At 42.5% G+C, this 25,764-nt stretch overlaps 1 protein-coding gene and 1 long non-coding RNA gene across 3 annotated transcripts in view; one reads left to right on the top strand and one right to left on the bottom strand.

Annotated features, from left to right (window-relative positions):
* The first annotated feature begins 10 nt into the window (after window positions 1-10).
* Window positions 11-11,723, top strand: LOC122183555. The gene is made up of 3 exons (XR_006180282.1): window positions 11-6,020; window positions 6,296-6,386; window positions 9,497-11,723. It is a non-coding gene; the product is annotated as an uncharacterized LOC122183555 (long non-coding RNA).
* SEMA5B (semaphorin 5B) overlaps window positions 7,251-25,764 on the bottom strand; it is a 248,368-nt gene continuing 229,854 nt past the window's right edge. Inside the window, exons 24-26 of one of the 2 annotated variants that reach the window (XM_042877571.1) lie at window positions 13,403-13,498; window positions 12,860-12,929; window positions 12,309-12,392 (exon numbers count right to left, since the gene is read on the bottom strand). In XM_042877571.1, the coding sequence (XP_042733505.1) occupies window positions 12,385-12,392; window positions 12,860-12,929; window positions 13,403-13,498 (174 nt within the window). In that variant the 3' untranslated portion in view covers window positions 12,309-12,384. Of the gene's footprint in view, window positions 12,393-12,859; window positions 12,930-13,402; window positions 13,499-25,764 lie in introns of both variants that reach the window. The other variant, XM_042877572.1, reaches the window with a different exon arrangement.

The following is a 25,764-nucleotide window of genomic DNA, read 5'->3' as shown; positions in this document are numbered from 1 at the left end:
AAAAGGGAAAGGAGGACAAAAAAAGAGGAGAAATCTTTTTTTTTTTTTTTTAAAGATCTGTCTTCTAAATTGCCAATTATTTATATACTGTGTCCATTAAACAGTTAAGCTAAAATAATTTGGTGCTGTACACTACATTTACATTCTAATAAAGTGATTTCTGATATAAGACATTGGTACCAGGGCTTTTAGCCATACTAAATAGCAAAACAATCCTTGCAACACTGCTAGGTGTGTGTTTGTCACTCTGGTGCGTGTATAATCCGAACGATAGCTGTAGCTGCCACTGAACGTGACTTGCACAACACTTGCCTCTGAAATACCACCATGGTTCTGTATGGGCACACAGCATCTGTGGTACCTCAGAAGTTTACTGTAGAGTCATTTTTTGGTAAATTTTGCAGTTTTAAAACTTATAAAAAGCCGCCACTGTTTCACCTCTTCATGCTCCATCTCTAGTACTGCCTTTTGTTCTTTTCTACTGTGAAGACCTGTTCACACCGCTAAGTCCTGTTGGTGTGGATGTGGATTTGAGTCCTGGTCGTTCTCTTCTGATACTCTTAAGATATGCATGTTTTTTTAGGATTAGTTTACAATCGAGGGTGCCTAAGCAATACTGTTTGTTAATCCAAGTCTTTAAAATCACAGTTTCCTAAAATATGTTTATAGTTTGCTGGGGCACCCCGATAGCGAAATGACAATGAGAAATATCTCATGAGTTCTGGCATAACACGGAAACATAATGCCAGCTCTTTTTATCAGAACTAGTTGGTGGTCATTGTGGCCCTTACTTGAACGTAAATATTAAAGACACTTGGAATAGTTTTTTAACTCAATTTTAAACTTGTTAATAATTTCTTAATTCTATTCTTATATTTCAGTTCATCATCATTTACAATATTCCCTGTATGTGTGTGCTGTGCTTTGTGTTAGGTGTGCGAGTGTGTCTGCATGTTTATATCTATGTATACACAAATATAACTTATATATATCTTATACATATCTTTATAAATATATATATGAGTTGTATAAGGGTATGTGTTTACATAGGTTTATTTTAAATATTCCTGTCTCTGGATGGTAGGTATGCCACTATTTGTAGCTAAGCCAGTCACTGCCGTGAATGAAAATACACACACGGGCTGTCTGTGACATGAATTTTCTTTTCATGGGGTGAATGACTTCCTACTGTAGCTGTTTTATAATACGGAGCGCATGCACGTGTTGGAGGAGGTTGGTGTGCAGAGTTCTGTGTCAATAGAAGTTTGAATCAAACGCCCTTTGCTCCTACGTGGGGCTCTTCTCTGTCTTTCTTGAGTGATACAGACACTGTAAACTCACTCAAATAAAACCTGATCTGAGCACTACCTTTCAGACATGTATCCATTCATTCTCTTCTCATTTAGCAGAGAGGATACGCCATTAATACCTTCAACTCAGGAGTGTATTTGTGCAGCAAAATAAAGCATGCTGTCTCATGGCAGCTGCTCTTATGTTTTCTGAGCAATGGATGCATTTACTGTAGTAAGTAACAGAAAATTGACTTAGTTCATTGCCTGTACCGACTACTAAATGATCTTTTTTTCCCTTTGCAAGTGGCTCTTTGCAGACAATGGAGCTGACCTATGTAGAGATAACTTAATCAATCTAACCATCATATTCCGAACCACCGGCATCTCCTTTTGTTGTTTTTCAGATGGATGGTATTAACCACCCTGCTTCTTTTTACTACTTTTCAGTGCCTGGAATGGTTTCAGTATCCAGTAGCTGCTGCTACCTATTGTCTTCTGAAAACTAGGATTGCTTGCCAAGAATTTGATTGGAGTTGCATTGTCATGGCAGAATTGCACCCGTGGATGGCTCTTCAGAGCTCTACTTCTGCAATTTACTGTAGCTATATTAAGATGAAAATTGTACCATTCAGGCACTGTCCCAAGTGACAGAGGTTTCTAATCTTTTTGCTGTCCAGACTATTTTGAGATGGAGGAGCACCAGAGGCAGCATTCAGACTATAACCTCTTCCTCTTCTGTTCCAGAAAGCAGTGAACAATTCAAAATATTTGTCAGTGCTGCCAGATCCAGACTCTTACTGTCAGGGAGACTGAAGGTCTTGTTTTAAACCTTGTTGAGTGTTCTCCTGATTTGCTGTGAATTACTCACTCTTCTCCTGAACTTTTGTAGAGTTTGTGCATCTGTCTTGGGCACTGTAATGTGTGGTCTTAATTACAGCCCTCAGTACCTCTGCACAGAAAACCAAACTGCTGCCCAGAGCTGAGCAGTGCAAGAAGACTCTGTTGGAGACCTGCTGTGCCTGCAGGCCTCAACCTGAATTCCCAGAACATCTAATGGAAATCGGATTGAAATCTGATGGAAATGGAGTGAACGCCAAAGGATGGCACCCACATGACTTCAAGTTGATGAGTACCCTGTATTCCAGACATGCAGTCTTCAGGTGCTGTGCTCTTATTAGACTAGAAGTCTGGCTTGGAACAGGAGGTGGGGACTGTGAATGTGCTTGCTGAGGTGTCTGATGGTCACCAACAACGGTAAGTCAGGACCAGCATCCTATGGCGGAGCAGTCCATTTTGTGTTAGTAACCCAACTGAAGCTTTGGGATTATTTCTTGGATATTTCTTATTTTTTCTATTTGCTTCTCTTAATGGCCCAGAAGAGCAATTTTACCCAGCAGTGCAGAGCCCCCTAAAATACGCATAACTATGGACATTTTATTTTGAAAATGCTGGGAAGGAGCACAGCGGTCATTTTCTTCTCTTTAAGAGATCTTCATTTCAAGTAGTTATACTCTGGTCTGCTTCTTCTGTTTCTGTTTGCCTTACTAATAACTCTTAATTCGGTTCTGCTGGCTTTTTTATAGCTAGCTTTCATACTGCTAATGGATTTAGTAGGAGCTGGCTCTGCTTATGCTGCTGTTTACTGTCTCTTTGCTGTTTTTAACCATGAATTTCCTTTTGAATCCATCGCTTTGCCGAGTTCCCTCGTGCTTCCCTGTCACGGTGGCAGTGCAGGGACTGTGGTGAAGAGCTCCCAGCTCCTGCACTTGAGAAGTCAAACAGATAGGGCTTACTTGTGGTGTGGACTTAGGTTCACAGCATCTGCTGAGTTATTCCAAACCATCCGTGAAAGCGGGACGTCTTCACCTTCACATGGGTTGGAAAATCCCATGCTGTGTCTGTAGCTCTGAGGGGACAGGCTGATGTGGGAGGGAGGGGTTTCTGTAGGGCCTTTCAGCATTGCAGTACCTTGTCAGTTGATCAAATCCCCATAGAACGTGAAGTTTTGTGCTGAGAGAGCTATTAATCTCTGGCTTATCCTATAGTAATGCATTGCCTAGACACTAAAATAAATAAACTGGATTGGTATTCATATATTGGCTGTTACTGGGAAGGGAAGTGCTGTTCTTTGTGAGGATTGACTGGAATATGAGCAGGGATTATGCGATGAGCACAATGGATTTAGCTGTCCTGCACTGCTCTGACAGCAGATTTTTAATTGTTAATCCTTATTTCTTACTTTAGATCACATTCAAATGTCAATTAGCATCTGAAGGGAAAAAAAAAAACAAAAGCACTCAGGGCTTATTTTATTAGATTTTCTTTGTTGTTGTAATAATGGATTCTGGTAATAATTTGGCAAGATTTGGTTACACCTGTATGGGTCTTGTATCAAGTATATGGATTTGGTGGTAGTGTTGCTGTTTCAAGTGTTCCTAAAGCACCAGGCTGTGGCACTTGCTTCTGACTGGATGCATGTGGGGCTGCGGTTGTTCCTGCTGTGAAGTTGGTGTCGGAGGCAGCTGAGAGTCTGCTCACTTCACCAGGGATCATCACTTCAGGGCATGGAGCCGGGTTCCGTGAGAGGCAGCAGACGCAGTGAAAATCAGATGTTGTCAATCTGCTTGTAATTTTTACAGTTTGTCTTTGAATGCAGATGAAACTAATAAATAGAGGAGGAAATGTAGTTTGGCCCAAAGTTTTGACAAGCAGCAAAAAGCAAATATTTGCACAGATGCGCTGGCTGCTGCCTTCCATTTGGGATCCTGGTATGTTAGGAGCATCTCGTGCTCAACCGAGTGGTTTGTTGGGCTTGGTCAGGGAGGTCAGTGGGAGAAAGGGATGTGCTGGGTGGGCTGCCCTGAGCCCTGTGGCCTTCCGTCCTGAGCTGCACTCCTGCTGCGACCCACTTCACTGCAGTTGGCATGCGTTTTACTTTTGTAATTTTTTAAAATGGGTTAATATAACTTTATTTTAGGGCAAATTCTACTTTTTGTATGTGATATTCTGATGTGAAATACTTTTTATTTTGCAGAAAATAATGTTTAAGCCACCATGTACCTGTCAGCGTAACACGCCCTCTGTATTGTTTAACACTGGAATCTCGCCGTGATGTGCGTGTCTCTTTACATACTGCTTGTTGCACATTAAAGAAGTCACTCAGCTGTGCTGCCATCAGTGTTCATTAATTCATACGGCTCCCCAAGGGAATCACTTATTTCTGCTATAAAATCAATGAAAAGTGCTGCAGGTACCGCTGCACAGTGGAGCATCCTCAGTGTGAAGGGCTGAGCCCCATCCCTGGGGGCAGAGATCACCTTCTGGTTCTGGTTTCCTGTCTCAAGATGCTGGGAGCCGTCTGGTTTGCTATTTTGGAAGGGCCACCCTTCATCATCCCTTTGCTCGTGTTTATTCTTCACCTGATTGAAACAAGACCCAACTGGGATCCGTGTTTATGTTCTAGGACTGGCTCTTCAATAACATCCCAGCCACGGACAAGTTTAAAATAGCATCACCTCCTCTCAGTGTCGGGAAGATCTCTGTCAGCCTTGGTGGTGGGGAGGAGCTGGGCCCAGCTATTCTTAGCAGCAACCTCTTTCCAGCCTATATATGGGAGCTGGAGGCCACACTGCTCCCAGGCGCATTTATTGCCACGGTGCTGCAGCAGTCTGTGCTGGAGGGATTAGGGCCAGGGCGTGGCTCAGACCTGAGCTGGCAAGCCTTCTCTGCTCAGCCTTGCTCTGGGAGATGTTTTGCCCGCTTTTTATTTAATCTTTCCAGCCATTGGCATCTGCCACGTGGCCGCCCCACAGCATGAGGAGGTCCCAGTCCAAGTGAAGCCAACAGCAATATGAGCATGTAAATGGGGTGCAGCAAAAAGAGAATTTCCGTGAAGAGCCCTATGAAAAATTTGTGGTTGCTAAGAAATGTTGAAAGCAGAAAACAATAACGTGGCTGCTGCCAGAGCAATAAGAGCGCATCGGTGCTTTGCCTCTCATGCGCAGCGCTTGCTTGTGACAGTAAATTAAATACTGCAGAGATGATTTTCTCCGTGGCCATTGATGCTTCACATCACAGAAATATCAAACGGTGCTGCTGGAGGTGGTTCATTACCCGGTGCAGAGAAGCGGAGCACTCTGCAGTTCCCCCAGCAGTGGGCAATAGCTGTGGGCTCTGTGGTTCTCCCCATGTCTGATGACTGGAGGAGGGCACTACTTGTCCTCACCTCAGTGCTGGGAATGAGGTGAGGTGGCTGTGGTGGGGCTTTGGTGTTTGGAAGTGGAGTGGGGCAGTCCTGAAAGCTGCCTTGCTGTGATTAACCGAAGCTTGGCTGCTAAGCAGAGTGCAGTGACAATTCCACACGAGTGAAGTTCTATGAATGAACTAAAGAAAACATGTCAAAATGCATTTCAGCTGTTAGCAAAACAGCATTTTTAATGACTCTCCAAAGCCTTTGGTAATTGAGCTGTGTGTTTGAGAGCGTGCAGTCTTGCACGTACACTGGAGAGGGAGAAGCACTGGGAACTGTGCAGGAAGGAGTTTGTGGTCTGGGGCCTCTGACCAGAAGTTTGGGATGGACAACATGGGAGTGAGGTCAGATGCAGAACCCCCTGGAGCCATCCCATAGACCTGTAGGCACTGTGTCATTACAGATATCTTCGACTGCCACAGCTGTCCCTACAGGAAGCAGAGGCAGGACTCGGGGGCCTCTTCAGCGGAGGACATCAGGTTGGTCTGGCACAGTTTGTTGATAATGTCATTTGGTGCTAACACACCTTTACTCACCCATTTTGCAGTGGTTACAAAGCACTCAGCAGAGTTCCCTGTTGGGGGGCGGGGGGAAAGAGGGGGAAACAGCAAAAGGGATTTATGCAGAGGGACAGGGTGTGTGTGGGGGGTGATCTACCCCCCAGAGCATTTCTGGCAGGGTGCTTGGAGGGCACGTAGAAATGGAGTGCACTGAGCCTTCTGTTTTCTCCTTTGTTGGTGTTCTTCGTGCTCAGCCCTAAACAGCCCTGTGCTGGGACATTCTACAGCTGCTGCTCCAAGCAAAGCCTCTGCACTGAATGTGGAGCACCCCTGCTTCCTACACTGGTAAGAACTTGAAAACTAAACTGGTACAGCTGGGATGTGGAGTGATGGTGGGAGAGCAAACTGTGCCAGGGCTGCAAGTGAAGCTGTTATGTTAATGAATCAAATTATCACCTAGGAAAAAATGTTGCGGTAGACAGATTTCAAGGAAATTGAAAGTGGGCTCCGACGTGCTGCTTTGCTCTAATTGTGCGCAGAGGTGTCTCGCTACAAAACAAAACCATTCAGAAGTGCCCCCTCTGTGTTTTGGTGCAAACTGGATAAAAAAAATCAATCATCTTATTCACAGCAAGTTTATTTTTACTGATCTTGTGCCTCTCAATTACTTTTTAATGGTCTGCATTGAAAAGAAATTCCTGTATGCACACTTGAGAACATGAAAACACCCAAATGATAGCTTATGATTTAGTAGGATTAAAGTATTATGTATGCAGGTGCAGCACGTTTCAGGTTATTAGTAATCCAATCTATTTTTTATGACATTATGGTGTAATTTTCTGTATAAAACTTCAATATAAGTCTCGAGCTGCATCGGAACATAAACTAAAATGTTCCTGACTCTGTCACTTTTCATGGTCTTTACTTTGATTAATAAATGCAAGCGGAACTATAACATCCCGCAGTGAGAGGCCATGATCATCCTTCAATCAGAGCGTGTCCCCCCTGATTTCTGGAACCCTTTGCATCTCAGTGCAGGGGATGAGGAGCAGCTGCAGCACACCCAGCCTGCAACGGCTGCATGCCCTGCTCCCCATGTCCCCAAGTCTGGTATCTGCACTTGGGGTGAGTTTTGCTCTCGCCCCATTGGGTGCATCATGCAGAAAGCAGCTCCCCACAGCAGGGAAATAACCCACAAGCACGCCAGGTTGTTCTGTTTTATTTCTGAATTATTCTTTACATTGTACAATATATAAAAATACAGAGTACCCCAAAAAAATTCACAGTGTCTAAAGGCAGTGATTACAGTCTAGGTCACCTTTATACTAAAGTACCATCGAGTTCAATTGCATAGGAAGGGTGATGTGCCTCCACTGCAGAGTCCAGCGACACGCTCCAGGTTTTCTGTTTGGGACAAGAGTTCCATTCGTGTCTCTCCCCAGCCCTGTCCCCGTTGTGCCCCACCTCCATCACACACTCGGCCCCATCTCACTCTTCACACACCCTGAAGCCTCTGTGGGAGTGGAGCTGCAGCCTCATGGCATTTGTGTTTCTTGCAGTGGGTTGGTTTTAAAACAAAGCGGGATGGGGACTCTGGAAAGCCAAATGCTGCTCTTAAACTGCGCATGCACCTCCCATGGCAGGACTGGGTTTGCAGCTGAAGCAGAACAGAAGCAGTGGCCCAAAGGGAGGAATTCAGGGCAAAAGGGTTGAGGCTAGATGACCCCACAAGGACCCATTCCCCACAAGGGGGTTTGTGGTCGCTTTTGAAGGCGATAGCACAGCACCGAAACCTGTGGATCTGCTCACCCAGCCCAAACCTGCCCTTGCAGCCTTCTCAGGTTTTCTGCTTACAAGCTGAAAGGGAAGAATCCCCCATATGAGTCCAGTCCTTCCTCAGAAGGGGCACCCAGCCATAGGGTGCTGCCCCCGCACCCCAGCCTTGTTTGGAGCCCTCTCTGAATCCAAAAGCCATTGGTTTTCAGGGTTTTTCGACCCTAAATTTTGCATTAAACTTCTTTGTGTCCCTATAAGGCCAGTCTCATAATGCTGATCAATAACTCAGAAAGCAATTGCTAACTTCTTTAACATGGAAGATGACATTGTTCCAGTTCTAGTAGTTTATGCTTTACTCTAATGGTACATTATTTGTTACTCTACTTGCTATTTTAATTTTCTTTGCACAATTACTCCCTACTTATAATTACAAAAACAACAGAGTGATACACATGAGAGATTCAGGAGGCTTATTCAGAAAATATAAGCAGTAATGAGAATCCTTTCCTCAGTCATTCTTAACCAGAATGATTTAGGGGAGAATCAGCACTCTAACTAGAAAAATCAATTTTCTTTTCAATTAAAAAATTATATTTCATTTACCTCAAAATCATATTTTGTCACCTCCTAATGGAAAGGACACTAGATTTGTACTTTTTTTTTCCTTCAGTTTGTCCCTATGGCATTTGAATACCAGCACTGCCTTTCTTATTTTAAGTTTCCTCTGCAGGCATTTTGCTATATATATATAGTGTGTATATATTATAAATATATACTGTACCTATCCACTGATAGATGTATACACTATTACAAAAAAAGAGCAAGTTGTTACACAAACTTTACATTTACATTTTATATATATATTTATATATATATAAAACTCTCCCCCCACTACATTTGGTATAAAGAATAAATCAATCTCAGTGGACAGCAATTTCCTTCCCAGGTGGACTCAGCATCAGATTAACATTGGGGGCATCAAATTATCTGCATCAGATGTGCACTCCGTTCCTGCTCTCTGTTGATTTCCAAAAGCAAACTCTGTTATCTGTTTTTCTACAAGTAAGGCATTAAGAACAGTGGTGGTAGCACACTACACGTTCTTTTCCTACACTAGCTCTACAGTTCACATATTTGGGTGTGGAACATCCCACTATAGGTGTTTCTGCTGAAAGTTGGGCCGTCAGACTTCCACTGTCTTTTTGTCCATTGTGTTTTGTGCGCTGTATGCCTGAATCCTCCTCAGAACCAATGGCTCCAGACCAACCCTGTGACCACCCGGGGTCTCCTCTTTTCTCAGAAGTGAAAGAAAAAGGAGAGCTGGATGGTTTCATTGGGAAGCAGTGTGTCCCAATTAAGTGCGTTTCCAGTGTAGTTCAAGCTGAATTTAGGAACTCTTAAACTCTAGCAGCAACCAGGAGGAGTCCAACCTGCTACAGATACTGCAGATCTAGTGATCAAACTGCTGTATTACTTGGACAGCAAGAATGTCACGTATTTGTATCGTTAACCTGCCACACATTAGAGAGTTCGTAACAAAATGCAACCCTCACATCATATTAACATGGTCCTTAAATAACTGCACCCTCATGCAAACAGTAATTGAGTAATAAGTGCTCTGATTTCTCTCTTTTTCTCTCCTGGCTCTCTCCTGGCTTCTGCATTCTGCTCAAATGGAGCCAACAGACCCTTGCTGTGACTGCCCATTGCAAGAGAAGAACTAGGTCCATTTAGAGGGCTGGTAAGAAGGAGCATTTCAATGAAGTGGTAACCATATGCGCTACCCTTAAAGCATCTGTCCTCCAATAGCTGACAAAATATCCACCTTCTGAGCACAATGGCAGTAATGACCTATCTTGGTGAGCTGAACATTTAAGTAACTTCAACTGCTACATGGGAGCTTTCTTTGGGGAAAAAAGCCAAGCATGGAAAAATGCTTAAAGTGAAGGAAAAAAAAAAAAACATAAAGGAAAAATGGAAAATGAAAAAAAAAAAAATTGCAAGATTTGACTCACTCACAACCCCTAAACTCCAGCTGCAATTCTGTGATGTGCACGATGACGGCAGAATGTGTCGGTGCTGAAAGGGAAGCTCAGAGGTGGCTCAAATTTCACAACAGTGAGCATGACTGTGGGAGTCCCATATTCTTCTGACTCCTCCACTGGGAGCTGAAGAATTCCAGCCAGGCAGTCCGCAAAGTAAACGCATTCAGCCCCTGGGCCACATGTTTGTTGAGTGACTTACAGCCAAGATTTCCAGTGTTTTGTGGGGAGTAGGCAGTTTGATTCCCTCTCTTTCACCTGCTGAAGCTGAAACAGAAGCAAGGTGAGCTGCTGATTCAGAACAGCTGCTGGAAATGATAAGCACCAAGCCTAAGGCATCCTTGAGGCAGTGCAAATAACCCCACTTCATTACAAATATCCTACAGCCTTCAATCACTGCAAACTGAAGTAAAAAAAAAAAAAAAAGAAATTTAAAAGTGGGAGGCTACTTTATGCTTGCCTTCCGGTCAAACAATCGTAACACAGGCTTATAGAGCCATGTTGGCTTTTCCTTGCAGGAAAAGCAATGCACTTGCCTTTCTTCATTTCCTACTGGCTATCTGCATGAAAGAGAAGAACACATGGCCCCAGCCAGACCTCCAACAAGCAACTGCAAAGGAAGAGCACTGAGAAACTGTTGACTTATGGCAAAATCTGAAAGAAAGCAAAGACAAAACACTCAGTACACAGCTGAGCTGACAGCCATGCGCGGGCATGGCAGTCGTCCGGGTAAGATGCAGACAACACATCCAAGCTCAGGACTACGTGGAGCTCATGCGCATTTCGGGGTGTACTTTTATCTCATGCTTGGTATTGCATCATTCTAAAATCCTTAGCATCAGGAGTTCGTTATAAATATTTAGAAACACTGAATGATAACAGTGGTTGACTTGTTCACGTTGCTAACACGTTTGATGTAATTGTACATTAAGCACCAGCAATAAGTTTCCTTTTTGCCAAACAATTATGTCAGACAAACATCTGGCTGTAAACAACATGGCTTCTGCATTAAAATAATACAGTTCTCATAGACACAGTCACACACGTACACAAAATTACATTTCAAGGCTGTATATATTGTTTAATAACGCTACTGCCCCAATTCACTTCAATAGCTGCAGCAGCAGTTGTTTGTTGGGTTGGTTTTGTTCAGAAAAATTAAGGAAATATTGGCAAACAATGCACATTACTCAGCTGTGTTACTATTTCATAGAGTACTGACTGGAAGACGCTATAAGAATGTGCAGCAGACTTTCTGGGTCACGTCAGACTATGGAAACATTCCTTACAAAACACTCTCCCCTTTAAAGTCAGAATTATTCACTCTTTGAAAAGTATACAAACTAAAAACAGACAATAAAAGAAGAGTAAAAATTAGCCCAAAGCATGGTGATTTCCCACAGAGAAGAGCACGGCCTCCAATGTTGTCTTTCCTTGCGGACACAATCAGGATCAAAGCTAGAACAAAAAGAGTTAACACTGTGTCAGAAGCAAAATGAAAGAATGGAAGAAAAAAAGCCTATGGCTCTTGTGCGGCAATCATCATATTTTTTTTCCAGTGATACAAACATCTTTGTTTGCTAGGCACTCCAAGTTCATGTCTCCGATGTTATTCCAACGTTTACTTTCCTCAGTATCTCACTGCCAGTATAATTTCCTTTGAATTAAGACTGGAAACATTCTGGAAAGCTTCTTTGGGTAATGCACTTTATTTGTATGTTGTTTCTTACCAGCTCAATTGCATATTACCAAAGAAGGCGGTGGAGATTATTTCCTGCAGTATGAAAAGATTCTGTTGAAGATGCAGGAACGTTGCCCTAGAAAGTTACTTTTTTTTTTCTTTTTTCTTTTTTCTTTTTTTTTCCTGCAGAAACTGTAAAAAAAAAATAATCAAAATTAAAAAAGGAAATGAAAAGGAAAACGTTCTTCAAGTTGTTGGCACGACGGAGTCCTGCGTGGTCGGTTCCATGCGCTGTGCATCATCTTACGCCCTGTTGCTCCTCTGTCCCAGGAAGGATGCTCCTTGCCCCAGGAGGCCGCCTCCTGTGTCACTCCACATGCACTCATACTGCTGCGTGGTGGCATGGCCACAGCCAGCTACTTGACATCAGCCTTGGACAGTGATGCTGATCTTCCAGCCATAAACAGTTGCAGTAGTGAGAGCCATCTCCAACCAAACAGCCACAAAAGCTCTGCAGAATGGTCCATGTCCTTGTAAGGAGATGTGCTGTTTACAAGAAATACAATTAACCAAAGGAAAAAAAAAGACCCTACTGTACAATATTTACATCTAGAGGCTGGGCCAGTATTTGGTCCACAAAATCAATAAAAAAAATTCATATAGGAAGTGATGTAGTCCTGTAGGATCTGTCCATCATCAGCTGTTGGTAAAGGTCCTTCCAGGAGAGGCCTCCGGTCTGTAGTCATATTTATTCAGTGTACTGGGATAGTAGGTTGTCGTGTACACGTTGGTTTGCTGCAAGGGGTAGAAGTTGGTCCTGTCATCTGGTATCAAGTTGTTCTTGTTAAGTGTCTGTAAAAGAAAAGAGGGAATGACAGGCATGGCCACGGTGTGACGCAGTTACTGCTTTCTACCTGCAGACACCTCCCTCTCACCTGCCTTCTTCAGCATAGCCTCTGCTGCAGCCACCACTGCCTTCCCTCCAGCTGGGAGAGTAAGATGGCCCCTTGAAGTCACTATGGGGCAGTCTGCAGGGACCACAGCTCCTGCCAGGTCTCCTCACTGTGTTCCATCTGTACTCAGCTACTGCTAGGGCCACGACCCAGAGCCCTCTGCAGAGACCCGCAGTCTCCGGGTGATGGCATGTTGTCTGAACGTCAACGTCACACAGAACCATGCTGGGCCTACACGACCTTGGTGGTTAATGGTAGTGCTCAATCTAACCTCTTTCAAAGCGCTCACATTGCGGCCTGCAGTTCCCTCTCAAACAACTGCCAAACGGCAGCTTTTTCTCTTTGGCAGAGCAGGTGTGCATTTACCTGATCTCCATCTCCATTGGTAGATATCCAGGTTTGGACCCCCCGATATTAAGTGTGTCACTTCTGTCAGCTACAGTACAAGTAACAAATCATGGTCACTTTTGGAAAAACTAAAATGACTTAAAATACTTCAACAACCATGAAACAAGCGTTGTCAACAGCAGCATAAAAAGAAGAACCAGAAACACCCCTTTAACATAAAAATGTAGAGGGGTTTTTCCCCCTCCCTTCCTCCCCCCTTTGATTTTTGCAAGAATTACTGTTACTTTTCACACCAGCATCCCCCCCTATCCCCAGATTAAAACCCATTGCTATGCCAGGCTTTTCCTAGGGACAAGGATAAAATCCCATTTTGGAAGAAGCAGTGATTGTATGAAGCTTTCTCTTTCATCTTTACACTCTATAACTTCGGTTGTAGACATTTCTAACACCATTTCTAACAACATTTTTCAACAAGCTCCTGGCTTCAACTTCTTGTCTCTGACCTATAATGTTCCTATGCACATCCTTAAGGTTTGCCATGCAGTACAGTAGGGAACTCACTGCTTTGATTTGAGGGTCAACACAGGCTTTGTTTGCTACAGCATCCTCGTGATCGAGGCACAGCACATTTAGGGAAGGTATGAGCGCATCTCCTGTCTGGAGCAGAGAGATGGAGAGTCAGATGAGGTGCCCACTCCAGGATCTAATGGCTGTTCTGCTACCCCGGTACTTCTGGGGAAGCCACTGCACCTTAGTTCCACAAACAGCTCACACTCAACCCAGCTCAAGCCCCAGTTTCTATTTAATCAAGCAATTTTATTGCATGGGGAGCGGGAGAGGAGGAGGAAGAAAAGAAGATACCTTCTTCTAATCCAATATCAGTCTCTACAGCTACCATGGGAACTGTGCCTCCCCATTTTACGTAAGATATAAAGAGGAAAGACTTCCCTGTGGCAAAAGTACCCTGATAAAGACACTTTAATTACTGAATAGCTGAAAAACTTCTATGGAACAGGCATTACATGAAACATCTTGTATGTGGAAACAGGAGGAGATCCAGCCTCCTCCTGGTCTGACTGGGATCTTTCCATGCCTGGACCTACAGCACAGCATTTGTAGGAGTTAAGAGAGAGTTTGTACAAGCATGTTCAAAATGACAAATACTTTGAAGGAATGAGAATTTTTCAATATGAAAGGAAGAAAAGAAATGTCATGCTTTGCTCCCAGTCACCCAAAGAAATATTAAAATAGTGTAGGCAAGAGTCTGCTGGTTTGTGCTGGAGGCTGGCAAACAAGGAAGCCGGTTTCAGTTTTCTGTTGCTTTCTATGCTTCCTTGGGAAATTCAATTAACTTCTCTGTGCTTCAGTGTTTTCTGACCCAGCTTGATAAAAATGATTGAGATCGCCTGCAAAAACTCATTTTGCTAAGTACTGTCACTGAGTCTTTGGGGGAAGTGCTCTCTGGAAAACAAACAAGTGTTTGTACACGATGTCTAAGAATTCCTATCAGCGTCGCTAGCTCAGGATGCCCACTAAAGGCAGTGTGACCCAATGGCCACGGACCACCACGGCAAGAGGACAGGCTGATCCCCACTGCCACACTCCCTGGGCACACCCAGAGGCGGTCCTGGACTTGTCTGGCTCCCTTTTCGGCAGAGTTAAGACTCAAGAGAGGTCAGAATTACAACCTCTCAAATTTGAGATTTGTTGGCCTCAAAATCCTGACCTGGGATGGCACAAACCATCTCGACCTAAAGACAAAAACCTCAGGATTCATCTTTCTTGGCTTTCAACTGGAAAATCTGTGTGAATTCCAACAAGTCCCACGGTGTTTAAGACCAGTCCCTTACAGCAGACTTAGCATTTAATTAACGCTATTTGCATATTTTTTTTTTATCTCTTGTCTTACTTTTGTATAACATTTCATTAGGGAAAAAAAACCCACAACTTTTCCGTTGCTCTTATCGTTTTCATTCTTGGTTTTTTTTTGCTTTTTGTTTTGTTTTATTGAGGGCTTATATCTTTGGGAAATACCTTCTGAAAAGGGTTTAAGAGAATTTATAATGCAATTAGCTGCAAGGAATTTGTCTCTGGAAAAACTGCGGAGGCAGTACAGTCCTAAATCATTGTGATCAATGCGCACTGTCGGCACGTTTCCCTGTACAAACTTATTGTCTGTCTCATTTTAATAAATAAGTGATTAGGTTGACTGGCCCTAGAAATTGCCTGATATTTTGAAGAAGGAAAATTAGGCAGCAGCAAATTATAGAAACGTACACATACTGATGCACGCTCTGTGTGAGAAGAGAAGCTCTGTGGTTACATCTCCCTGTGCATTTCATTCAGAGCTATCACCCTGGCTCTTGCCCTGCTCGGCCTTACTGTGACAGCACAGAGATGGCCAACAGCTTTCCTTTTGGACAGTATTGCCAGCACTATATGAGATACACCACCAAGGTCAGAGGCTCCCAACAAGCTGACCTTGCTGGAGTCACTGTGGGATGAAAACACTCAGCTGCACCCACTGGTGCTCCCACCTGTACTTGTCAGTACCAAAGGGAAAGTTGCCTTTGTAGGGACTTATCTGTGTTGTCAGTAACTAAGCTGACATTCTCAGCTGTATTTTAAACACTGAGAGAAATGGATTTCAGGCTCTCGTTACGGTCCCATCACCTCTTCAAAAGAAAGAAGATTCTGGTTGTTGCAGAACTGAGACCAGAAACTTAGCTATTGTGAAAACCAGTGTGCGGTGGTTAGAAAAAAAGGGTTCATTCAATGAACAACTAGAAACTCACCGTGCATCAATCAAATATTTTTACCTGCTTCCATCCTTCCTGGATGAGCCATACCATCACAACATGTTTGATATCATTCATTTTTTTCTGGTCTATTCACCACTGACCTCAATTCAGGAACTTTATCGCAGAAGATACACCAGCAGCATGCACTAACAGATCCCAGTGGATTGTTCAAAAGCAGGCTCAACTTCAGCTTCTCCCATACGACTAACATATGAAAAACGTCCTGTAGCCTGGGAGCTCTGCCTTGTCAAAATGGAATTTGAGATGGACCAGGATGGATATAGCTTTAAGAGAATGTAAAACGCCAGCAGCTTTCTACATTACGTGTGATCTGTCAACTAATCAAAAGGTCCAATCTTACCAGTGAATAACATGCCTATGCTGAGCACAGCAGAGAACTGAGTATTTCAGTATTAACAGAAATGCATAAAGAATCACTTAGCACTCTTGCTGTTACGTTAGCAATTAGTTAGAACTGAAACACGCTAACAAAAAATTTGTTGCTATCCCCTCACGTGCTGCTCTTCGTCTGGAACTCAAACAGTGACATACACGCACAGGCTGTTTTTCCCAAGGTAAAGCCAAGCATTAGACGTGTTAAACTTGATTGCATTGGGCCATATGCATACATTTAATTTTGTTCCGCTTTTACCATTGATATTTTTAGCCAAAGTCATCATTCATATTTTCCATTTGTTGCTTTTTCTCCAGCAAAGCCTTGCCACTACTCCCCCAAATTCTGCCTCTGCTCCAAATCATTGAGTCATAATCCACTGACCTACTTGCTTACATTCTCCCAGATGTATCAAAATATCATCACATGTAACAGTATGGGACTTTCAGTACTACTCCCATCTTACAGCTGCATGTAAAAGCTGTATAAACATTTCCTACATGCATAAACAGATCAAATGTTTCAATTTTCAATAAACAATCATGAAAAATTCAAAACTTCACTTAGAAGAGATCTCTCCATGCCCAATTAAAAGGAATTCCCTGTTGTTTTCAGCAAGGTAATATGAAAAGGAAGCTTCAAAAAGGATCTGATACACATATAACCGATAGCAGGAAAAAAAAAAAAAAAGGCTATCTAGTGAATGTAGTTTGCACAGGGTGACGGGCAATGACAAGATTTCCTTAATTTTATCATGCAGACCTCAGTGCTTGCATAGAGCTCCAAATTTCTGCTTTCTGTTTTGGAGGTGTTGTGAGGGAAGAGTCAGTGGGTTTCCCAAAAGTTTTATAGGTTTATCACCAATTACACAGCACCGCAGTCCCCATGAAGTCAGCGGGGCAAAGATTTCTCCCCAGCTCAACAGTTTCCCCACTGTCTTTTGCTAAGTGATATTTCAACTCTTCCACTTCCACCCATGACACTTTCCCCTTTAAAAAGGTAAAAAGAAAGAAAAAGTTGGGTGACCTTCTCAGAGAGCTTCAAACCACCCCGTCTAGCTCTTAGCCCCAAGTTTCCATCTTCAAGCTTGTTTACAATGTTGGACACTGGGTTATGTCCATATCCTCCCCTTTTTCTTCCTCACAGAGTGAGCACAGGCACTAAGGAACAAAAGGTCACAACTCCAGTCACTGTTAACCCGCGTCATCCACTGCAGACATAGACAAAGGTCAAAAATAAAAGTCCGGAACCAAACAGAAACTCTGAAGTCAAGCCACTTCTCTTGGCAACATCCAAATCAATCCCATGTGCATCCTGCATCTGCAGAAATCAGGGACAGAATTCCCACTGAACTCAGCTGCACAATTAGCCCGAAACGAACTAAAGTAGCATTTCCAGTTTTCCTGAAACAGCATCCTGTAGCAAAAGTTGGAGGGCCGTTACTCCCCCTCACCCCTCAGGAAAATGGAAGCTTAAGGGAATTGTGCAATGGTGTAATGAATGCAAGATGCAACGTTTAGTTTCTTCTGTGCTCTTTGAAAGTCGTTTGTTTCTTGCAGTGAAATCAGAATGAGCAAAATGCCTTTTCGATACAGATCAGCCGTTTCATGGAGCTAGCCGTGCCTTCTTGTTAAAGGACATTACTTTCTGTGCTCTAGGAACATTAGCCAAATGAATTAGGTTTGCAAAAATATATTAAGAAACATTTCCCACAGCTTGTACACCTCTGGAAGCACCAAGGTAAAGAGCTCAGAATTATAATTAACCAGTAAATTTGGAAATAATTAGCATAATAATTGTGTTTCAATAAAATAAACCGTATAACTAAAATAACCTCTCAGCAAAATTCAACACCAGGAAAACAAATGACGTCTGGCCCACCCACATGCTCCCTTTCTTGTGATCAACCTGATGCCACAGCACTGCTGTGTCTCACAAGCTATGCATTACAAACTGCGCTGCAAAGATGGAAAGCTGTCAGAAGGACCTTATGAGACCCATGTATTTACTGCAAGCTATGAGTGACTTATAAGACTGTAATAATCCTTCTGTCGGATCTTTCTTAACAATCTGCTTAGTGCACTACATTAAACAAACTGTCCTACCCGATGTTTTTACAAAATCTCTACACTGAAGCCAAAGGTAGCACCAGCCAGGCTTTATGCATTGAGTTTTTCCAACAGATTCAACATGGCTGTTTGCAGGATTACAAGGGGAACGTAGATGTACAGATGAAGAATCTATTTTCTCTGTAAGAAGGTATTTCCTTTCAAAAAGAGATATAAAGAAATCCCACTGTGACACTAAACTTATGATTGCATGTTCGTCTGGGATGGAAGCTTACCGTATTTTTGGACTGGAAATTATTTGTTCACCAATTTGTTATTGGTAAATAAATTAAGCAGCCCCCAAATGATGCCAGCATCTGTAGATGTGCTCAGATTAACAACGGAACTAACGTTCAATTATAAGAAAATGAATAGCTACAGCTTTCTATAGCTGTTTGAAAATAGCTATTTTATCCCCATACTTGAGAGGGAGTGAGGTTGTATTACTGCCGTTTAAAGCTTATAAAAACCTTCGGAGTTGGCAACATAAAGGACCATTGTCAGAAAGATACTTTGGCACATCTCTGACTTTAAGCATGGGTACGATGACAAAACGAACTGCATGTTGTAATAATAAGGCAAAAATGTGTCCCTGCTTAGAACAAGATCCATGTTCTTAACAAGGAACTGCAGTCAATGGAAGTCTTCCCATTGGCAAGTGCAGGTGTCTAGCACTGAGCACGTTATTTACCTCTGGCTTGACACCAGTTTGGTGGTGGCAACACCCATGATGTGGTGCCCAGATACAAAAGGAAAATTATCTGCTGCCCTAGACTGCTTCCCAATATAGCTGGTGCACAGGATACAGCAGACATGACCTCAGCTGTGTGGGACGGTGCCATCTGTCTCTGTGCTAACCTGTTATGTCTTGGTGCATGAGCCTCTCCGCTTACTGGGTCCCTCACACACAAAGCAGCATCACCACAGAAGTTTAGCAACTGCCCTTGGATATGCTATCAACTTACCAGATGTACAGTCACTGCTTTCTAAAACAGCAAATAGGTTAAATAGTACACGCTGGGTGCAGAGCATCACCTATAGGTGTTTGGCCATACTGGGCTTCCGTTTCAGGCAGCTTTCCCTGCATCACTGCAGTTACAGCCCTGAGCTTTTGGATGGTCTCAGAGCCGCTTATGGCAGTGAATTACAAGCATAAGTCATGCAGAGCAGTGCCAGCCTGCAGCACTACATTTAGCTGAGAATTGCAAAGGTGTAGCTGCAGTGGTGCAAAGAAAAAAAAGATGTAGTAAAAATAGAAATAAAAGTTAAAACTGAGCATAATTTGCCATCTGCTAGCTCTATTCAATCTCTCCTAGTTGTACTGCTTTCCAAGTATCTCCCACCCTCTAAACTGCTGCTTTTTGATTATTTTCCTCAAGATTGCTTTGTTTTCTCCCCATGCTGCATCTTACCTTGTTATTTCCTCTCTACATTTCTCTCTCTCCAGGTCATTTTCGATTATTTCTATACCTTCTAGTTTCGTCTCTTCTGCTAGTTTAATTAACACACTGATTGCACCCTCTCCAAGCTCATTAATGAAGATATTAAATAAATCCAAACCTTGCATTTCTGCTTGCAGTGCCCCAAACAACTCCTCCCCACAGCCCCGTATGTTCCCATTAACAATTGCCCGATGTTTACAGTCCATTAGCCAAGTCTCAATCTCCGCAGCAGCGCTCCTGTCCAAACCAATTTGTACTTACATGTCACAAGATTATTTCAGACACCTATAGCACACTCTTTTCTTTAAGTTTATGGACCAGTGAAGCTGCAGTTTTTAACCAACTGAGAATCTGCCCGTATGCAGCTCAGTCTGGTGCTTTTCTTTCATCTGCTAATACTGAAACTGTGCAAAAAGTGATCGTGTTTGATTTCTTCCTTCTCAGCATCATGGTCCCAACTCAGCTGTCAGTTCCACCTAAGCACCTTTCATCTCATCAGAGTATGTGATATGTTGCCTTTCCAACATTAGTGCAGGTTTCAAATATTAACACTGACACAGATTTGTTTCAATGAGTTTCCATCACTGTAACTAAAAGCACAGACGAATCAATCCCATTTGTTTCTCCTGGTTTCACTCTCTGCTGTGACCTCGACTGCCAAATTTTAAAGACCAACTGGGGTTTAACACTCCCTTGATATGCTTTGCTGAATGGGGAATGTTGAGGAATATGTCATTGACTGTGAACGTACACTTAGCAGATATTTTGTCTCATCCCCAAATCCAAATGGTGTTTCTCACACAGAGTTATTAAAGCTACTTGTGTGACTTTAGTGCATCGCACTAGAGGAGCTTAAAAATGACTCAATTAGCTGGGAGGAAATTGGCCTGCATTCTTACGAACGCTTTTGTGTTACCTTTGCATTTCATGGTACTGGGAGTTTGCCCAAGGTCTGTGATATTTATAAAGGTAATTGGAGTTGTTCATTAGCTGGTTCTCGCAGGCTCTGGGACACAGTCCATCTAGATTCATTCCTCCACTGATTTTCAGTATTTTCCTTTATTCACATGCTTAGTGCCAAATCTCAGGACAGCATTAGAGCTGACTTAATGAGGAATCCCCCTGTCTTCAGGAGAGTGCAGGCAGAACTGTGCCTGCTTTCCCTATGCCAAACTTGTTGTGCACATAAAACAATGCACTGGGGGAAGGTGTCAATGGCTGAAACGTTTCTGCAAGCTTCAGTTCTGAACACAACTGACACAACTATCTATCTTGTATGTATGCAGCTCCATTTCTTTAGAATTCTACCTAATATCTATCATTTGCTGGTGGAGATATTGCAGATGAATAGTAAGGCAACTCCCAAGTATAACACCGAGTTTACGTTTTCTGGTGTTTGTTTGTCCAATATTCTCCTCTGCCTTTACTTTTAGCTCCCTGCTTTCATGGCTCCCTTTAAACTCTTCTACAAACACATAATTTTTTCTTCCTCCATATGTTAGAGGCACTGAGGATTTCCCACTGTGAGTGTTGTGCATACCAGTGCCAGGCAGAGCTTTGTGGAGATGAGGAGGGAAGAAGCACTTCAAGAACCCGGAACAAGAGAGAACCATTAATTTTTAGCAAATGGGACTAGGGCATATTTGAAATATTCCTGTTCTGGCCAGTAGAGGGAAGTCATGTAAGTACACAGCTTTCCACGCAGTGTGGTTTTGTTATCCCCATTCCTGGAGTTCTTCATTTAATTCTCCTTTCAGCACAGGTGAGTGGGTAGGGGAGATATAAGTAAACCCCCGAGAAATCAGAAAAAGGTAAAATTGCAAGACAAAAGTGATATCAATTATTAGATCCCCTAGTTTAGCTGGAAAAATCAGATGAACTTTTGAACACAGCTGTCCAGGTCTGAAATGGCAAGTCATATGCTCAAAAACCTGAATGATTTTTTCCACTGATTCCTTGATCTGAATAAAAAAATAATCAAAATCACACGAAACTTGTCTACCTACAAATCTGTTTTGTTCATGCCCAGACATCATCACAACTCCTGCAACGCAACCCTAAAGAACGTTGGTGCAAACATCCATGATGACTAGCATAGACTATGAGAACAGCGCAGACCATATTCCTGACCTGAGTGCAAAGCAGATCCACCTGGTCATACAAGGAGGAGGAGAGAAGGTTAAGCCAAAACCAGAAAACCTAACAGGATGAACATGAAGCATCTAACCCCAGCATGATTTAAAACTTCTCAATATTGCTGAAAGAGGAAAGAAAGCAAAAAGTCATCCACAAGGCTGGACTCTCACAAAACGGTAGGCAAAGGGTAGCAAGGTGGATTCTCACCTCCCAGAAAGCAATAACAGTCCTGTGAATTAATAAAGAGCTTTCATGAAGAATGGATGAAGGGGGAACTAATTTCCTTTGGCGGACCATTGGCAGCAGTTGCTTTGCATCCCAGAGGGCACAGGAGCAAGGAAACTGCTCAGATTGGCAGTTCCCCCTGTTCTTAAATAATACATCAACATGAGGGTGATATCTGTGACACGCACACAGCAGCCTGCTGAGCTGATCCTGCCCTGGGGTGAGGACACCTCCAAGAGATGCGCAGTGCCCCACAGGCACAGCTGTCCCTGGACACCCACACTTCTAGGCACGCTTGACTGCTCAATTTGACTCAACCCAATGATATAAAGGGGAGAAAAGACACTAATAGAGTTTGACTGAGATGCACCACTTAATCCTTTTTTCCCCATCAGTAAGCTCTCCCACTTTCTCTTCCTAGCATGCATCATGCAAATTGAGAGTCCCCTGAAGTGATATTTGCGACTGCAGGATCATACAAGAAAGGACACAATGCTCCTTTCCCAACACAGCCCCCTGCCCCTACTATTCTTTTTCAAATAATACCATACTCACAGTAAGTACTAAAAATGTGTACTCTACCATTCAAGCACTTAATGTTCTTAAATGCCACTTTGTTCAGAGGAAATAGTCTTTGTAAGACATGAAATTTATTGGGAACAAAATTTATGTTTCAATTTGATTTACTATATTTGTATATATGTGTGTATTTATTTTATTCCAGCTGATTACATCAGCTAAATCTCTCTCTAAAACACCATGCAGCTCAAGCAAATACTTAAGGAAGGCTGCTGGTAACTTATTGGCTATGTTGGGATTCATAACTGCTGGCTTACATCTCAACTTTACAGCCACTTCCTGGGACCTGCATGATGCACAGTGACAGGGCCATTGGGAAAAGACAAAGCTCTTATCACAGTGCTATCAAAGTGCTACGATCACTACAAATAAATGGGTTAGCCAATTTTTGTTGAAGTAGTAACAGACTAAATGAAGCAATAGGACACAAAGGCCCTACGTTTTCTATGGCAGAAAGAAACAAACGTCCTCAGAGACCAAGGTTGACTGAGACGAACATTCCTCCGGCATTGATAGCAGTTAGAGCTCATTTAAACTAGAACCATTGACTGTCTCCCTGCTACAAAATAGGTGTGATTTTCAGTGGCAGTAAAAATGACCATCGCCAAGAGAGAGACATTTAAAATCCATATGGACATCCACTTTCCTATATCCTGAGCTTCACTTCATTTTGCAATGCTGGAAGCCATGCTCAGTCTGTTGTTTTATTCAGAAGGATTCTTCTCCTGAACACAGAATTGGTTTCTGTTTCGTAACCCTCCACATTGATATTTTATTGCCATGAATTATTCGTGATTACTAAGTGTGGATCACAGTGTCTAGAGACTTTTGATATCTGATCTGCATTCTCATTTGATTCTCAACAGCACTGTTCTCAATTTATTAAAAAATATTCATTCTATTTTCTATTTTATTTGGAGTTCCAGGAAATCAAGTGAATATTCTACCATTTCCTGGTAGGCGAGTTTATATTTGCTATATAATCTGGGGCAACTACAGGACTCACAGTCCTACCCAATCTAATGTGCATTTTTCTGGTGTCTTCCTGGAAAATCAAGGCACAAACTGAAACATAAATTATTTAGTTTCCATTTTTCACTGCCATTTACAGCAATCTCACTCACTTTTTACTTCACATTCCCTCACATGTATTTACTTTTCAACACAGACCACTATTTCGCTTGAGCACAACTTCAGTATTTGACCCTTAGTGTCTGCAAGAGCAGCAGTGATGCCTAGAACAGATGCAGTGCTTGAGTGCTTCCCTAGCTTAGTTGAGGCAACAGTACAGAGAGTTTGACTGCATGACTATGCTTAAAGAAGGAAGGACAAAGGGAAGTCTGTCCAGCACAATCAAGAAGAAAATCTGCAGAATCATCATCACAACCATCCTGCAAACTTTTATTTCTCACTAATCACATCTGGCTTGATCCAAAGGCCATTGCGTTTTGGATTTGGACCAACATGCAGATGCCTTTGCCTGTCCATATCCCATGTAGAGTAAAAAATTGGCTCTCTTTATTGGCAGAGAATTTAGCAATAGGAAGATGTTCACTTCAAACCTTTTCTTCATGAGCGGCAGCTCGCAGTTCCTAATTCTCCAGGGCTCAACACTGACCCTACATCCTCCTGCTTCGACTGCAGGATCATCAGGCTTTCCATTGGCATGATGCTAAACAAGCAACTTGCATGAATAAGACACCAACCAGCTGAAGCAAGACATCAAAAGAGAGGTTCTTCCCTTTGCTTTGATAGCCATATTCTAAATAATCATTGTGGCAGTACTGGGAAGGTCATAGATGGCTCTGTAGCCCATCGTGCCAAAACGTGAAGAGTAGATAATTTTTATTTCATTATGCTCTTGTTCTGCACAGACTTCAACATTGTCAGAATGCTGTATGAACTTTAACCAATTAATGAAACATGAACTGCTTATTAGGTGACCCAAAAGTTCTCTCCCCTACAATCTGTGAATAACAAATGAAAATCAACGCGCTGCCGGTAAATGCATATGCATGAAATCTTTTAAGACATCATGGCGAAAACAGCTAATAATAAACCTCGCAGCATTCCTGAGAAAGTAAAACAGGAAGGGAAAACCAGCCAGCAAAAACAACACATTCTTCTGCAAAACACTGCCTAGGCAAGTTAGCGTCAGCGAAATGATCAATAGGTCACCATTATGTATGATATTTACATCTGATCTGCATTACTGCATTGCTAGGCTGAAATGCCCAACGAGGCTGAGATCAGCTAGCACTTTCTTCATTAAAATCTGCCTTCATATAAAATTCACCTTGATTTATGAGTCTGCTTTCAGAGCTGTACATTTGAATGCAACATTGCCAAACCTTCTACTGTGTTCACCTGCTGGTTGGAGAGCAGAGATATTTCAAGATGAAAATAAACTAAAGATGGCTGCAGAAGGCTGAGTATTATCAAAGAATGCGAATAATAGGCTTTTGCATATGCTCAGCCTTCTGCTACCATCACATCACTGTGTATCATCATTTTTTGTTACTGAAAAACAGCCTGCATGCTATGTTTTTCCTTAATCACGGGTGCATTAACTTCTCCATGCAGACACACACACACATGCAAAAGCCTACAGTTCTTTTGCTTTCACCCACTAAAAATGTTTGGGGATTTTTATTTATTTATTTGCATCTGCTGTGTATACTTATTTGGTTTTAGAATCTGGAATTTCAGGCGTTTTCACTTCCTTTCATAAGTACACACTTGAAATTCAGATGGGCTCATACACATGCTCAGTCCGACTCCCATTTTCCAGGAGGTAAATTTTAGCTCCTTCATCACCTGAATGTTAATTGTAAAGCATCACAATAAAACCACACGTTTCTTGAAGGCATGAAAAAATTCCCTCCTGACCCTAAGAAAACTCTGCCAGTTATTCCTAAAAATAAAGCTGGCTAATAATAAGTTCTGTAATTACACAGCACAGAGCACACAGAACCTTCCACTTACTACACTAACACTATGTTCTTCTAGGCAACGCTGAGGAGTGGTGAATTTTTATTATTAAATAAGGAATTTTCAGGCAAGACTTTAAGGAAGGAGGGCCAATAGAGAAGATAACACAAGGACATATTTTACATGAACAGAGAAAAGGGGCTCCACTTCATAAATAAATCTTACTTCTTCCAAAAATCTACTTGCCTTGTCCACCATTCTGAATACGACTCTGCAAGTAGCCCTTTGCACCTAAACATATAGATTT

Source organism: Lagopus leucura, unplaced genomic scaffold, assembly GCF_019238085.1.
Source record: "Lagopus leucura isolate 7727_CA_CO unplaced genomic scaffold, USGS_WTPT01 Super-Scaffold_100019, whole genome shotgun sequence".
Lineage (NCBI taxonomy): Eukaryota > Metazoa > Chordata > Aves > Galliformes > Phasianidae > Lagopus > Lagopus leucura.
The sequence above is the reverse complement of the archived record's forward strand: the minus strand, read 5'-3'. Positions and strand labels throughout refer to the sequence as shown.